The sequence below is a fragment of the Babylonia areolata genome, chromosome 9 (assembly GCF_041734735.1).
Source record: "Babylonia areolata isolate BAREFJ2019XMU chromosome 9, ASM4173473v1, whole genome shotgun sequence".
In the NCBI taxonomy this organism is placed as follows: Eukaryota; Metazoa; Mollusca; class Gastropoda; order Neogastropoda; family Buccinidae; genus Babylonia; species Babylonia areolata.
The window spans coordinates 48,499,465-48,516,351 of NC_134884.1; the positions used below are offsets into that span (position 1 = coordinate 48,499,465).

The 16,887-nt window shown below is 46.6% G+C and overlaps 1 protein-coding gene across 5 annotated transcripts in view; it reads right to left on the bottom strand.

Moving 5' to 3' along the window:
• Positions 1–4,393: 4,393 nt before the first annotated feature.
• The window catches only part of LOC143285558 (rifampicin phosphotransferase-like), a 144,482-nt gene continuing 131,988 nt past the window's right edge, over positions 4,394–16,887 (bottom strand). For 3 of the 5 annotated variants that reach the window (XM_076592945.1, XM_076592943.1, XM_076592944.1), the window contains 6 exons: positions 16,685–16,776; positions 12,270–12,348; positions 11,084–11,138; positions 8,169–8,245; positions 5,900–6,077; positions 4,394–5,645 (listed from right to left, as the gene is read on the bottom strand). In XM_076592945.1, the coding sequence (XP_076449060.1) occupies positions 5,593–5,645; positions 5,900–6,077; positions 8,169–8,245; positions 11,084–11,138; positions 12,270–12,348; positions 16,685–16,776 (534 nt within the window). In that variant the 3' untranslated portion in view covers positions 4,394–5,592. Of the gene's footprint in view, positions 5,646–5,899; positions 6,078–8,168; positions 8,246–11,083; positions 11,139–12,269; positions 12,349–16,684; positions 16,777–16,887 lie in introns of those variants that run through there. The other 2 variants (XR_013055696.1, XR_013055697.1) reach the window with 2 other exon arrangements.

Sequence of the window (16,887 nt, forward strand, 5' to 3'; positions counted from 1 at the left end):
CTCGGCTACATCTGTAACAGATATCCAGTTCCCCCTTGATTCTGGTGTGATGCCGCCGCGACATGTATGTTTTACTGTCAGTTGGTAAAACAACGGAATTAGTCATAGATGGAAGGAAGTCAGATAACAGTTTTGTACCCTTGACACTAAACGATGCTCATATGGAAGTTGTACAATGTTTATACTTGGGTACAAAAATTTACAACAAACTCTTTTAATGAGCACAGACATGACAGAAAAGAAAGCCCGGGCCATCAACGTGTATATCTGTTGCGGAAGCTTTGAGCTTCTGATGTTAGTCCAGATATACTACAGAACATCTATATAAGTCTTATCGAAAGCAATTTAATCTTAACGTTGTTTCTTGGTATGGAAGTATCAGTATGAAAAACCGAGAACGGCTAGCTCGAACTGTGAACATGGCCGGGCTGGCAAAATTACCGGAACTAAACAACTGTTCTCAGATGATCTGTACCACCAGGCAGTGAGGCGGAAGGCTGCCCAGATCACAAATGACTGCTCTCACCCCTGTACCCCTGTTTTGAAATGTTTCCCTCTGGTCGGCGGTATAAAATGCCGCTTGCAAAGAAAAACATATTTAAAAAATCTCGATCAGTTTCGTTCCTACAGCGGTATCTTTTTTAAACGCCTCTTTCCACTGACTATACTCAACTGTCGTACAGTATGATTTACAGTTGATCTATCTTGTTACCTACAGAATTAAGCTTTTTGAGCTAATGTATTTGTATGTCGAACATTTCCCCTTGATTCTGGTGTGATGCGGCATGTATGTAACAGATATCCAGTCCCCTTGATTCTGGTCTGATGCGACATGCATGTAACAGATACCCAGTCCCCTTGATTCTGGTCTGATGCGACATGTATGTAACAGATACCCAGTCCCCTTGATTCTGGTCTGATGCGACATGTATGTAACAGATACCCAGTCCCCTTGATTCTGGTGTGATGCGGCATGTAACAGATATCCAGTCCCCTTGATTCTGGTCTGATGCGACATGTATGTAACAGATACCCAGTCCCCTTGATTCTGGTGTGATATGACATGGACGCTAGTCCATGAGACGATAAACCGAGGTCCCGTGTGCAGCATGCACTTGGCGCATGTAAAAGAACCCACGGCAACAAACTGAGGGTTTTTCCTGGCAAAATTATGTAGAAAAATCCACTTCGATTGGAAAAACAAATAAAACTGCACCAGGAAAAAATACAAAAAATGGGTAGCGCTGTAGTGTAGCGATGCGCTCTCCCTGGGGAGAGCAGCCCGAAGTTCACACAGAGAAATCTGTTGTGATAAAAAGAAATACAAATACAAATAAGAATGTGTGTGTGTGTGTGTGTGTGTGTGTGCGCGCGCGCGCGGTGTGTGTGGGTGTGTGTGTGTGTGTCTGTGTGAACGATGTCATAGAGCATGGATAATGATAAACCTTGTTGAGCACAGGTCTGTGCACAGTTGGTTTTTCAGATGAACCTGCTGCTTTTGAGGTGCATTCTTTTTCCAAGGAAAAGACTGACGACGTTGCCGCACGGAATATGCACTGTGATTACATGTCTTCCGTTTTGGAACTGATGGAGGGTTTGGGGGGTGGGGGAGGGGGGGTTGTGTTTGACAACACTGGGTAGCACGGGTTGGGTGTTGCATTCAGGCTGTTCACAATGTTTGTGTAATATATAATGATCCTGTGTGTGTGTGTGTGTGTGTGTGTGTGTGTGTGTGTGTGTGTGTGTGATCTGTCCCTTTGTCTGTTGAGGGTTGGCTCTGAGCATCCGTGAGACTGCATGGTAAGAGTACAGGGGTGCAAGGGGTTAGGATCAGTTCGCATGTAGATGCCAACTGCACGCACGCTTTCTCTCTCCTCAAACACAGCAGGACAGCATGGAGTGGTTTACAGAAAGTGTTTACTAACGCTAAGCTGGACCAAGCAGAAGCAGAACTAAGCAGCACCCCTGGAACGAATTGATAAAACAAAAACACAGTTCAAACAGAATTTCAAGACACATGTTGGACATCACTAACATGAAAGGCTGAAAAACAACCATTGATACACAGTGTATGTCGCAGGGCCTAAACAACTCACTCATCTCAACACCCTTTACAAAATGTCCATCAGTATTCACTTTTCAGAAATAAAAACAAGCTCTGTTTAGCTTACCCACCATATACAAAATACAGCAACCACAAAAATCTGAAATACATATCAGTGGCCGCTCCCTGTCTATGGAAAAACAAAACAAAACCAACACTCTTCACTCCCAATATGACTCACCTCAAGAGCTCGTGAGGGGAAAAAAACATAAGGGAGATTAAATCCCTGGAACTGGAACGCAGTTCCAGACCTCCTGGTCGGACACGGACCCAGGATATGCAGCGGCACTGGAGGCCCCAAAACCGAACTGAATCGGGAAAAAGAACCTCTCACTCCAAAATGAATGGAGCAGGATTGAAAAAGAAACAACCTCTCCCTGACCGGGTCCAACTGCCAGTGATTTGAACATCTTCTGATGCCCACGACATCGACAGGTGAGCTTTTCATCATCAAACTCAAGCTCAGCTTAACAACATGCAGGTATACATGCACGAGAAAAAAACTAAAACAACCTGAGCTGACTACGAGGGAGAGAAGGAACACACATGCATGCGCGCATACACACGCACACACACATGCACGCACACACGCACACACACATGCACGCACACATGCACACACACATGCACGCACACATGCACACACACATGCACGGAAAGAAAGAAAGAAAGAAAAGTAAAAAAAACCCAACGAAAATCATGATGTATTTGAGGGGTCAAGTTGACCTAAATTTCCTCTCTTCCGCCACTACACTGTCGCACGCGACAATACACTACATCACGACTGACTGTCCTTACCTTCCCCATACACTACATCACGACTGGGGAAGGGGGGGGGGTGAGGGACACTGCATTTCATGGCTGTCAGGTCAGTGAAGTCCTGTGTACTGTGTGTGTGTGTGTGGGGGGGGGGGGGGGCACTGTGTGTGTGTGTGTGTGTGTGGGGGGGGGGGGGCACACTGCATTTCATGGCTGTCAGGTCAGTGAAGTCCTGTGTACTGTGTGTGTGAGTGGGGGGGGGGGCACACTGCATTTCATGGCTGTCACGTCAGTGAAGTCCTGTGCACTGTGTGTGTGTGTGTGTGTGGGGGGGGGGGGGCACACTGCATTTCATGGCTGTCAGGTCAGCGAAGTCCTGTGTACGGTGTGTGTGTGTGTGGGGGGGGGGGGGGGGGGGACACACTGCATTTCATGGCTGTCACGTCAGTGAAGTCCTGTGTACTGTGTGTGTGTGTGTGTGGGGGGGGGGGGGGGGCACTGCATTTCATGGCTGTCAGGTCAGTGAAGTCCTGTGTACTGTGTGTGTGTGTGTGTGTGGGGGGGGGGGGGGGCACACTGCATTTCATGGCTGTCAGGTCAGTGAAGTCCTGTGTACTGTGTGTGTGTGTGTGTGGGGGGGGGGGGGGCACACTGCATTTCATGGCTGTCACGTCAGTGAAGTCCTGTGCACTGTGTGTGTGTGTGTGGGGGGGGGGGGGGGGCACACTGCATTTCATGGCTGTCAGGTCAGTGAAGTCCTGTGTACTGTGTGTGTGTGTGTGGGGGGGTGGGGGTGGGGGGCACACTGCATTTCATGGCTGTCACGTCAGTGAAGTCCTGTGTACTGTGTGTGTGTGTGTGTGGGGGGGGGGGGCACACTGCATTTCATGGCTGTCAGGTCAGTGAAGTCCTGTGTACTGTGTGTGTGTGTGTGTGGGGGTGGGGGGCACACTGCATTTCATGGCTGTCAGGTCAGTGAAGTCCTGTGTACTGTGTGTGTGTGTGTGGGGGGGGGGCACACTGCATTTCATGGCTGTCAGGTCAGTGAAGTCCTGTGTACTGTGTGTGTGTGTGTGGGGGGGGGGGGGGGGGCACACTGCATTTCATGGCTGTCAGGTCAGTGAAGTCCTGTGCACTGTGTGTGTGTGGGGGGTGGGGGGGGCACTGTGTGTGTGTGTATGGGGGTGGGGGGCACACTGCATTTCATGGCTGTCAGGTCAGTGAAGTCCTGTGTACTGTGTGTGTGTGTGTGTGGGGGGGGGGGAGGTGGGGGGGGGGGGCACACTGCATTTCATGGCTGTCAGGTCAGTGAAGTCCTGTGTACTGTGTGTGTGTGTGTGTGGGGGGGGGGGGGGGCACTGTGTGTGTGTGTATGGGGGGGGGGGGGCACACTGCATTTCATGGCTGTCAGGTCAGTGAAGTCCTGTGTACTGTGTGTGTGTGTGTGTGTGGGGGGGGGGGCACACTGCATTTCATGGCTGTCAGGTCAGTGAAGTCCTGTGTACTGTGTGTGTGAGGGGGGGGGGCACTGTGTGTGTGTGGGGGGGGGGGGGGCACACTGCATTTCATGGCTGTCAGGTCAGTGAAGTCCTGTGTACTGTGTGTGGGGGTGTGGGGGGTGGGAGGGCACATTTGATGAGGCCTCATTGGTGCAGTCCTCTGATGGTTGATGAGACACACTTGATGAGGAAACACTTGATTAGGCATCCTTGGTGAGGTCCTTGGACACACTTGATGAGGACACTTGATGAGGCATCCTTGGTGCAGTCCACTAAATGTTGATGAGGAAACACTTGATGAGTCCTTAGTCCACTAAATGTTGATGAGGAAACACTTGATAAGGCATCCTTGGTGAGGTCCTTTTATAAGGACACAATTGATGAGGACACACTTGATGAGGACACTTGATGAGGCATCCTTGGTGCAGTCCACTAAATGTTGATGAGGACACACTTGATGAGTCCTTAGTCCACTAAATGTTGATGAGGACACACTTGATGAGTCCTTAGTCCACTAAATGTTGATGAGGACACACTTGATGAGTCCTTAGTCCACTAAATGTTGATGAGGACACATCTGACACCACCTCCTAACAGGTGACCATGAAGTCACCCCCCCCAATAAATGATCCGTGTTCACCCCTGTGCTGCTGACTTCCACCCACACTGCACATCACCAACCAGTCAGTCCTGAAAATAACAGTCATCGTATCACTCTGTTCCAACCACATCTTGTGTCATACATTAATCACATAACATTTGGGAAAAATATTGTATATCAGTCACATGCATAACAAAAAATACATTTTAATAAAAAACTGAAAAAATCAGACATCAGGAACCTAAAAAACAACCTGTAATTATCATCATAAAAAACACCTGTAATTATCATCATCAAAAACACCTGTAACTATCATCAATCAAAAACACCTGTAATTATCATCATCAAAAACACCTGTAACTATCATCAATCAAAAACACCTGTAACTATCATCAATCAAAAACACCTGTAATTATCATCAATCAGTCACATGCATGATAAATCTGTGAGGAACACAACAGCAGGCAGGACAGGCTGTCAGCTTGAGACCCTCAGGACAGCCCTCTCAGGACAGCCCCCGGACAGCCCTCAGGACAGCCTCCCCCCAGGACAGCCCCCCCCTCCTCAGGACAGTCCCATCAGACAGCCCTCTCAGGACTGCCCCCTCAGGACAGCCCCCCAGACAGCCCTCAGGGCAGCACCCTCACAGTGCCGGCCCTTCCGTCCAGTTCCACCTTGCAACCTGAACAAAACCCAAACAACAGGCAGTGATAGTGACATCAGATACACTGCTGTGGATGATGGTGTGGGCCTGTGTGTGTGTGTGTGTGTGTGTGTGTGTGTGTGTGCCTGTGTGTGCAATATATAATTCAATACATAAAACTTTCTTAACTTACTGTTATTCACATAACTTACACAGCTTTAGTTTACACACACACACACACACACACACACACACACACACAATGCCCAAACAAAACAAAAAAAGCAGTGTACCGCTGTGAATGAGGAGTGTGGCATCAGGAATGTTGACGACACAGGGTATCCCATACTCCCGGGCCACCACGGCACCATGGGAAATGAGGCCACCAATCTCCGTCACCAGGCCGGCGATGAGGGGGAAGTACGGCGACCACCCCACGTCTGTACTGTTGACAACCAGCACGTCACCGGCCTGCACACACCACACAGAACCACACACACACACAGACACAGACACACACACCACACACACACACACATCACACACACACACCACACAGACACACAACACACACTCAAACACATACATATGCAAGCACGCATGCATACACATGCATGCACACACAAACACACATCCACACAAAAGGATGTCAGTGAAGGGCTGTCACCTCACTGAGATCAGACAGAGCTTACAGGTCAGGATGTCAATGAAGGGCTGTCACCTCACTGAGATCAGACAGGGCTTACAGGTCAGGATGTCAGTGAAGGGCTGTCACCTCACTGAGATAACAGAGCTTACAGGTCAGGATGTCAATGAAGGGCTGTCACCTCACTGAGATCAGACAGGGCTTACAGGTCAGGATGTCAGTGAAGGGCTGTCACCTCACTGAGATCAGACAGAGCTTACAGGTCAGGATGTCAATGAAGGGCTGTCACCTCACTGAGATCAGACAGGGCTTACAGGTCAGGATGTCAGTCACCATTTTCTATATGGACTTTTGGGACTGCATTACTTTTGTTGAGGAGAACCAGGTACACCACAGGAAAGTGCAGACATGAACAGTGTGAATCACAGTGAACACTGACGGCACTGTGGTGTGATATCAGTCAGGTCCAGCAGTTCAGTCCAGGCTGAAGGTACGCACTGCTGGCTGCAGGTTCACTACAATGAGCAGCAAGTCCTTTTGGAACCTCCGGAACCATCCCACTTCACGTTCTTTCACTTCTTCATAATGTCTTCTTTCTTTTCAAGAATTGTAGAACTTACTACGACAACTGAATCAGACTTGGCTTTTTTCTTTCTTTCTTTTTTTCATACTGTGTGTGTGAGTCATTTCATACTGGAATTCAAAGACAATACATTGTGATGTCAATGTTACCAATCTGACAGCTCTATTGGGTTTTTTTACGTTCTCCATTTCTAGACAATACATTGTGATGTCAATGTTACCAATCTGACAGCTCTACTGGGTTTTTTTTGTTTTTTTTAAGCTCTCCATTTCTCCTTTGTCCAGCTGTCTGTATATCTGTTTGTTTTTGTCCAATCTTTTTTTTCAAACCTCAGTTAAAGTGCATGCTCTCATGTCCAGGTATTTTTTTCAACTGGTCAAGAAGAGGAAGAAGAAGAGGAAGAGGAGTGGAGGAAGGTGGGGGTGAAGAAGAGGAAGAGGAGTGGAGGGAGGTGGGGGTGAAGAAGAGGAGAGGAGTGGAGGGAGGTGGGGGTGAAGAAGAGGAAGAGGAGTGGAGGGAGGTGGGGGTGAAGAAGAGGAGAGGAGTGGAGGGAGGTGGGGGTGAAGAAGAGGAAGAGGAGTGGAGGGAGGTGGGGGTGAAGAAGAGGAAGAGGAGTGGAGGGAGGTGGGGGTGAAGAAGAGGAAGAGGAGTGGAGGAAGGTGGGGGTGAAGAAGAAGAAGAGGAAGAGGAGTGGAGGGAGGTGGGGGTGAAGAAGAGGAAGAGGAGTGGAGGGAGGTGGGGGTGAAGAAGAGGAAGAGGAGTGGAGGGAGGTGGGGGTGAAGAAGAGGAAGAGGAGTGGAGGAAGGTGGGGGTGAAGAAGAGGAAGAGGAGTGGAGGAAGGTGGGGGTGAAGAAGAGGAAGAGGAGTGGAGGAAGGTGGGGGTGAAGAAGAAGAAGAGGAAGAGGAGTGGAGGAAGGTGGGGGTGAAGAAGAGGAAGAGGAGTGGAGGAAGGTGGGGGTGAAGAAGAAGAAGAGGAAGAGGAGTGGAGGAGGTGGGGGTGAAGAAGAGGAAGAGGAGTGGAGGGAGGTGGGGGTGAAGAAGAGGAGAGGAGTGGAGGGAGGTGGGGGTGAAGAAGAGGAAGAGGAGTGGAGGGAGGTGGGGGTGAAGAAGAGGAAGAAGAAGAGGAAGAGGAGTGGAGGAAGGTGGGGGTGAAGAAGAGGAAGAGGAGTGGAGGGAGGTGGGGGTGAAGAAGAGGAAGAAGAAGAGGAAGAGGAGTGGAGGGAGGTGGGGGTGAAGAAGAGGAAGAAGAAGAGGAAGAGGAGTGGAGGGAGGTGGGGGTGAAGAAGAGGAAGAAGAAGAGGAAGAGGAGTGGAGGGAGGTGGGGGGATCTGACCTGAATGGTGTGGGCGTCCTGCAGGCTGCACACGACTCGGGCCGGGCCGCTCACCACACCCTCGCTCACCGGCATCCCTGGAGACACAGCAGTGATTGACACATGTCTGCTGACACTCCACACCATGACACACATCCGCTGACACTCCACATCATGACACACATACACTGACACTCCACATCATGACACACATCCACTGACACTCCACACCATGACACACATCCACTGACACTCCACACCATGACACACATCCTCTGACCTACACACCATGACACACATCCGCTGACCTACACACCATGACACACATCCACTGACACTCCACACCATGACACACATCCGCTGACACTCCACACCATGACACACATCCGCTGACACTCCACACCATGACACACATCCGCTGACACTCCACACCATGACACACATCCGCCGACACTCCACACCATGACACACATCTGCTGACACTCCACACCATGACACACATCTGCTGACACTCCACACCATGACACACGTCTGCTGACACTTCACACCATGACACACATCCGCTGACACTCCACACCATGACACACATCTGCTGACACTCCACACCATGACACACGTCTGCTGACACTCCACACCATGACACACATCCGCTGACACTCCACACCATGACACACATCCACTGACACTCCACACCATGACACACATCCGCTGACACTCCACACCATGACACACATCCGCTGACACTCCACACCATGACACACATCCACTGACACTCCACACCATGACACACATCCACTGACACTCCACACCATGACACACATCCGCTGACACTCCACACCATGACACACATCCACTGACACTCCACACCATGACACACATCCGCTGACACTCCACACCATGACACACATCCACTGACACTCCACACCATGACACACATCCACTGACACTCCACACCATCACATGCCTGTACTGTGCTGTGTTGTGTTGTGTTCCTCCCATCTTTCTGCTGTGTTGCATTGTGTTGTGTTGTGTTGTGTTGTGTTGTGTTGTATTGTGTTGTATTGCATTATATTGTATTGTATTGTATTGTGTTGTGTTGTGTTGTGTTGTGTTGTGTTGTGTTGTATTGTATTGTGTTGTATTGTATTGTATTGTATTGTGTTGTCCTCCTCCCATCTTTCTGCTGTGAATACAGCTGAGAACAAAGACAACAAAGTCAATGAATACAGCTGAGAACAAAGACAACAAAGTCAAAGAAAACAGCTGAGAACAAAGTCAAAGAAAACAGCTGAGAACAAAGACAACAAAGTCAAAGAAATACAGCTGAGAACACAGACAACAAAGTCAAAGAAAACAGCTGAGAACAAAGACAACAAAGTCAAAGAAAACAGCTGAGAACACAGACAACAAAGTCAAAGAAAACAGCTGAGAACAAAGACAACAAAGTCAAAGAAATACAGCTGAGAACAAAGACAACAAAGTCAAAGAAAACAGCTGAGAACAAAGACAACAAAGTCAAAGAAAACAGCTGAGAACAAAGACAACAAAGTCAAAGAAATACAGCTGAGAACAAAGACAACAAAGTCAAAGAAAACAGCTGAGAACAAAGACAACAAAGTCAAAGAAAACAGCTGAGAACAAAGACAACAAAGTCAAAGAAATACAGCTGAGAACAAAGACAACAAAGTCAAAGAAATACAGCTGAGAACAAAGACAACAAAGTCAAAGAAATACAGCTGAGAACAAAGACAACAAAGTCAAAGAAAACAGCTGAGAACAAAGACAACAAAGTCAAAGAAAACAGCTGAGAACAAAGACAACAAAGTCAAAGAAATACAGCTGAGAACAAAGACAACAAAGTCAAAGAAAACAGCTGAGAACAAAGACAACAAAGTCAAAGAAATACAGCTGAGAACAAAGACAACAAAGTCAAAGAAAACAGCTGAGAACAAAGACAACAAAGTCAAAGAAATACAGCCGAGAACAAAGTCAAAGAAAACAGCTGAGAACAAAGACAACAAAGTCAAAGAAAACAGCTGAGAACAAAGACAACAAAGTCAAAGAATACAGCTGAGAACAAAGACAACAAAGTCAAAGAAAACAGCTGAGAACAAAGACAACAAAGTCAAAGAATACGGCTGAGAACAAAGACAACAAAGTCAAAGAAAACAGCTGAGAACAAAGACAACAAAGTCAAAGAAAACAGCTGAGAACAAAGACAACAAAGTCAAAGAAATACAGCCGAGAACAAAGTCAAAGAAAACAGCTGAGAACAAAGACAACAAAGTCAAAGAAATACAGCCGAGAACAAAGTCAAAGAAATACAGCCGAGAACAAAGTCAAAGAAAACAGCTGAGAACAAAGACAACAAAGTCAAAGAAAACAGCTGAGAACAAAGACAACAAAGTCAAAGAAAACAGCTGAGAACAAAGACAACAAAGTCAAAGAAAACAGCTGAGAACACAGACAACAAAGTCAAAGAAAACAGCTGAGAACAAAGACAACAAAGTCAAAGAAAACAGCTGAGAACACAGACAACAAAGTCAAAGAAATACAGCCGAGAACAAAGTCAAAGAAATACAGCCGAGAACAAAGTCAAAGAAAACAGCTGAGAACACAGACAACAAAGTCAAAGAAATACAGCCGAGAACAAAGTCAAAGAAATACAGCCGAGAACAAAGTCAAAGAAAACAGCTGAGAACAAAGACAACAAAGTCAAAGAAAACAGCTGAGAACAAAGACAACAAAGTCAAAGAATACGGCTGAGAACACAGACAACAAAGTCAAAGAATACGGCTGAGAACAAAGACAACAAAGTCAAAGAAAACAGCTGAGAACAAAGACAACAAAGTCAAAGAAAACAGCTGAGAACAAAGACAACAAAGTCAAAGAAAACAGCGGAGAACAAAGACAACAAAGTCAATGAATACGGACACCTTTCAGCGTGGTGGCAGTGCTGTCATGGCTTTCAGACCTTGTTGTTGGCACTACCTGGGTGGAGGAAACGGTGACAATGATACAGCTGATAACATGTAGTATGTCTGTTACGTTGACAATGATAACAGCTGATAACATGTAGTATGTCTGTTACGATGACAATGATAACAGCTGATAACATGTAGCATGTCTGTTACGTTGACAATGATAACAGCTGATAACATGTAGCATGTCTGTTACGTTGACAATGATAACAGCTGATAACATGTAGTATGTCTGTACTTACAGGGTGCACACTGCCCATGTCATGACTGGCTGTCAGCACCTCACATCAAACAGAACAGAGACAGTTGTGTATAACAGCATACAACATCCTCACATCAAACAGAACAGATACAGCTGTGTATAACAGCATACAACATCCTCACATCAAACAGAACAGATACAGTTGTGTATAACAGCATACAACATCCTCACATCGAACAGAACAGATACAGCTGTGTATAACAGCATACATCTCATGAGGACACAGAAGAGAGAGAGAAAAAGGAAATGAGTGAAGAAAGCTGAACACAGATGGGTGCAACAGCCAAGTGGTCAAAGTATCAGACTTTCAATCAGAGGGTCCCAGGTTCCAATCTCGGTAACGGCGCCTGGTGGGTAAAAGGAGGAGATTTTTCCAATCTCCCAGGTCAACATATGTGCAGACCTGCTTGTGCCTGAAACCCGTTCTTGTGTTTACGCGCGCAGAAGATCAAACACGCTCATTAAAAACCTGTAACCCAGGTCAGCGGTCGGTGGGTTATGGAAACAAGAACATATCCAGCAAGCACACCCCCGAAAACGGAGTATGGCTGCTTACATGGCAGGATAAGTAAACACAAAGGTCATAGATATTAAAATGTTTCAAGTCCGTTTGAGTGTGTATGTGTGTGTGTGCCTGCAATCTGACTGACACAGGAAACGAATGATGAGCGCCCAATGGCAGGTGTCAGTCGGCTCTACCCAGGAAGGCAGCCTGTTGTGGAAATGCCCCATGTCTGTAAATCACTTAGAGCTTGGTCTCTGACCGAGGATAAGCGCTATATAAGTATCCATATCATCATCATCATCATGAACAAACAAACACACACACACACACACCAGAACTCCTACAGAATACGACCACAACAAAAGTATACACACAGGCTGTGGATGGCCGATGCTGATTTTTGGGAAGCGAAGGTCCATCTGTCTGGCCAAGACCTTCCTTCGCCGCTGGGCCCTGGGATACAACACACAGCACACAGCACTACTTCATTACTTGACCCCTTAACACACAGCACACAGCACTACTTCATTACTTGACCCCTTAACACACAGCACACAGCACTACTTCATTACTTGACCCCTTAACACACAGCACACAGCACTACTTCATTACTTGACCCCTTAACACACAGCACACAGCAATCCTTCATTACGTTGACCCCTTAACACACAGCACTACTTCATTACTTGACCCCTTAACACACAGCACTACTTCATTACTTGACCCCTTAACACACAGCACTACTTCATTACTTGACCCCTTAACACACAGCACACAGCAATCCTTCATTACGTTGACCCCTTAACACACAGCACTACTTCATTACTTGACCCCTTAACACACAGCACACAGCAATCCTTCATTACGTTGACCCCTTAACACACAGCACACAGCAATACTTCATTACTTGACCCCTTAACACACAGCACACAGCACTACTTCATTACACTGACCCCTTAACACACAGCACACAGCACTACTTCATTACTTGACCCCTTAACACACAGCACACAGCAATACTTCATTACGCTGACCCCTTAACACACAGCACACAGCACTACTTCATTACTTGACCCCTTAACACACAGCACTACTTCATTACTTGACCCCTTAACACACAGCACACAGCACTACTTCATTACTTGACCCCTTAACACAGAGCACACAGCACTACTTCATTACACTGACCCCTTAACACACAGCACTACTTCATTACGTTGACCCCTTAACACACAGCACTACTTCATTACTTGACCCCTTAACACACAGCAATCCTTCATTACTTGACCCCTTAACACACAGCACACAGCACTACTTCATTACGTTGACCCCTTAACACACAGCACACAGCAATCCTTCATTACGTTGACCCCTTAACACACAGCACACAGAACTACTTCATTACGTTGACCCCTTAACACACAGCACACAGCAATCCTTCATTACTTGACCCCTTAACACACAGCACACAGCACTACTTCATTACGTTGACCCCTTAACACACAGCACACAGCAATCCTTCATTACGTTGACCCCTTAACACACAGCAATACTTCATTACATTGACCCCTTAACACACAGCAATCCTTCATTACGTTGACCCCTTAACACACAGCAATACTTCATTACGTTGACCCCTTAACACACAGCACACAGCACTACTTCATTACGTTGACCCCTTAACACACAGCAATACTTCATTACACTGACCCTTTCACACACAGCACACAGCAATACTTCATTACACTGATCCCTTAACACACAGCACACAGCAATACTTCATTACTTGACCCCTTAACACACAGCACACAGCACTACTTCATTACACTGATCCCTTAACACACAGCACACAGCAATCCTTCATTACTTGACCCCTTAACACACAGCACACAGCAATCCTTCATTACACTGACCCCTTAACATACAGCACTACTTCATTACGTTGACCCCTTAACACACAGCACAACTTCATTACACTGACCCCTTAACACACAGCACACAGCACTACTTCATTACGTTGACACCTTAACACACAGCACACAGCAATACTTCATTACACTGACCCCTTAACACACAGCACACAGCAATACTTCATTACACTGATCCCTTAACACACAGCACACAGCAATACTTCATTACACTGATCCCTTAACACACAGCACACAGCAATCCTTCATTACGTTGACCCCTTAACACACAGCACACAGCAATCCTTCATTACGTTGACCCCTTAACACACAGCAATACTTCATTACGTTGACCCCTTAACACACAGCAATACTTCATTACTTTGACCCCTTAACACACAGCAATTCTTCATTACGTTGACCCCTTCATATACAGCAATACTTCATTACGTTGACCCCTTAACACACAGCAATACTTCATTACTTGACCCCTTAACACACAGATCACAGCAATCCTTCATTACGTTGACCCCTTACAACACAGCAATACTTCATTACACATCAATACTTCATTACTTGACCCCTTAACACACAGCAATCCTTCATTACGTTGACCCCTTAACACACAGCAATCCTTCATTACGTTGACCCCTTAACACACAGCACACAGCAATCCTTCATTACGTTGACCCCTTAACACACAGCACACAGCAATCCTTCATTATGTTGACCCCTTAACACACAGCAATACTTCATTACGTTGACCCCTTAACACACAGCAATACTTCATTACGTTGACCCCTTAACACACAGCACACAGCAATCCTTCATTACGTTGACCCCTTAACACACAGCAATACTTCATTACGTTGACCCCTTAACACACAGCACACAGCAATACTTCATTACATTGACCCCTTAACACACAGCAATCCTTCATTACGTTGACCCCTTAACACACAGCAATACTTCATTACGTTGACCCCTTAACACACAGCAATACTTCATTACGTTGACCCCTTAACACACAGCACTACTTCATTACTTGACCCCTTAACACACAGCACACAGCAATCCTTCATTATGTTGACCCCTTAACACACAGCAATACTTCATTATGTTGACCCCTTAACACACAGCACACATCAATACTTCATTACTTGACCCCTTAACACACAGCAATCCTTCATTACGTTGACCCCTTAACACACAGCAATACTTCATTACGTTGACCCCTTAACACACAGCACACAGCAATACTTCATTACACTGACCCCTTAACACACAGCACGCAGCAATACTTCATTACACTGACCCCTTAACACACAGCACACAGCAATACTTCATTACGCTGACCCCTTAACACACAGCAATACTTCATTATGTTGACCTCTTAACACACAGCACACAGCAATACTTCATTACGTTGACCCCTTAACACACAGCACACAGCAATACTTCATTATGTTGACCCCTTAACACACAGCAATACTTCATTACGTTGACCCCTTAACACACAGCACACAGCAATACTTCATTACGTTGACCCCTTAACACACAGCACACAGCAATACTTCATTACGTTGACCCCTTAACACACAGCAATACTTCATTACACTGACCCCTTATCACACAGCAATACTTCATGACCCCTTAACACACCACAACACAACACACAGCAATACTTCATTACGATGACCCCTTAACACACCACAACACAACACACAACAGTAATTTATTACGTTGACCCATTAACACACAATAACACAGCAATACTTCATTACGATGACCCCTTAACACACCACAACACAACAGTAATCTATTACGTTGACCCATTAACACACAATAACACAGCAATACTTCATTATGATGACCCCTTAACACACAACAACACAACACAACACACAACAGTAATTTATTACGTTGACCCATTAGCACACAACAACGCAACACAACACACAACAGTAATTTATTACGTTGACCCATTAACACACAATAACACAGCAATACTTCATTACGATGACCCCTTAACACACAACAACACAACACAACACACAACAGTAATAACCCATGCAAAAAGACCATATGTGGGCTACATGACAGAAGCCACCTGGCAGGATGAAGCAAGTTAACAGACAGGCCAAGGAACAGGATGAGGATCTGAACACTGCCACCCACTTCATGACCTGCCACCCACTTCATGACCAGACACTGCCACCCACTTCATGACCAGACACTGCCACCCACTTCATGACCTGCCACCCACTTCATGACCAGACACTGCCACCCACTTCATGACCTGCCACCCACTTCATGACCAGACACTGCCACCCACTTCATGACCAGACACTGCCACTTCATGACCAGACACTGCCACCCACTTCATGACCTGCCACCCACTTCATGACCAGACACTGCCACCCACTTCATGACCAGACACTGCCACCCACTTCATGACCAGACACTGCCACCCACTTCATGACCTGCCACCCACTTCATGACCAGACACTGCCACCCACTTCATGACCAGACACTGCCACCCACTTCATGACCTGCCACCTACTTCATGACCAGGCACTGCCACCCACTTCATGACCAGACACTGCCACCCACTTCATGACCAAACACTGCCACCCACTTCATGACCAGACACTGCCACCCACTTCATGACCAGACACTGCCACCCACTTCATGACCAAACACTGCCACCCACTTCATGACCAGACACTGCCACCCACTTCATGACCAGACACTGCCACCCACTTCATGACCTGCCACCCACTTCATGACCAGACACTGCCACCCACTTCATGACCAGACACTGCCACCCACTTCATGACCAGACACTGCCACCCACTTCATGACCAGACACTGCCACCCACTTCATGACCAGACGAGCAGAACGGGACTCCAGGAGACGACCAATCTCATAGTGTGTCAGGAAAAACATCAGGTCTTCATCCGGCAGTCGCCCCTGAAAACAAACAAATGGATTGATTCAAAACAACTCAACCAGACAAACAAATGGATTGATTCAAAACAACTCAACCAGACACACAAATGGATTGATTCAAAACAACTCAAC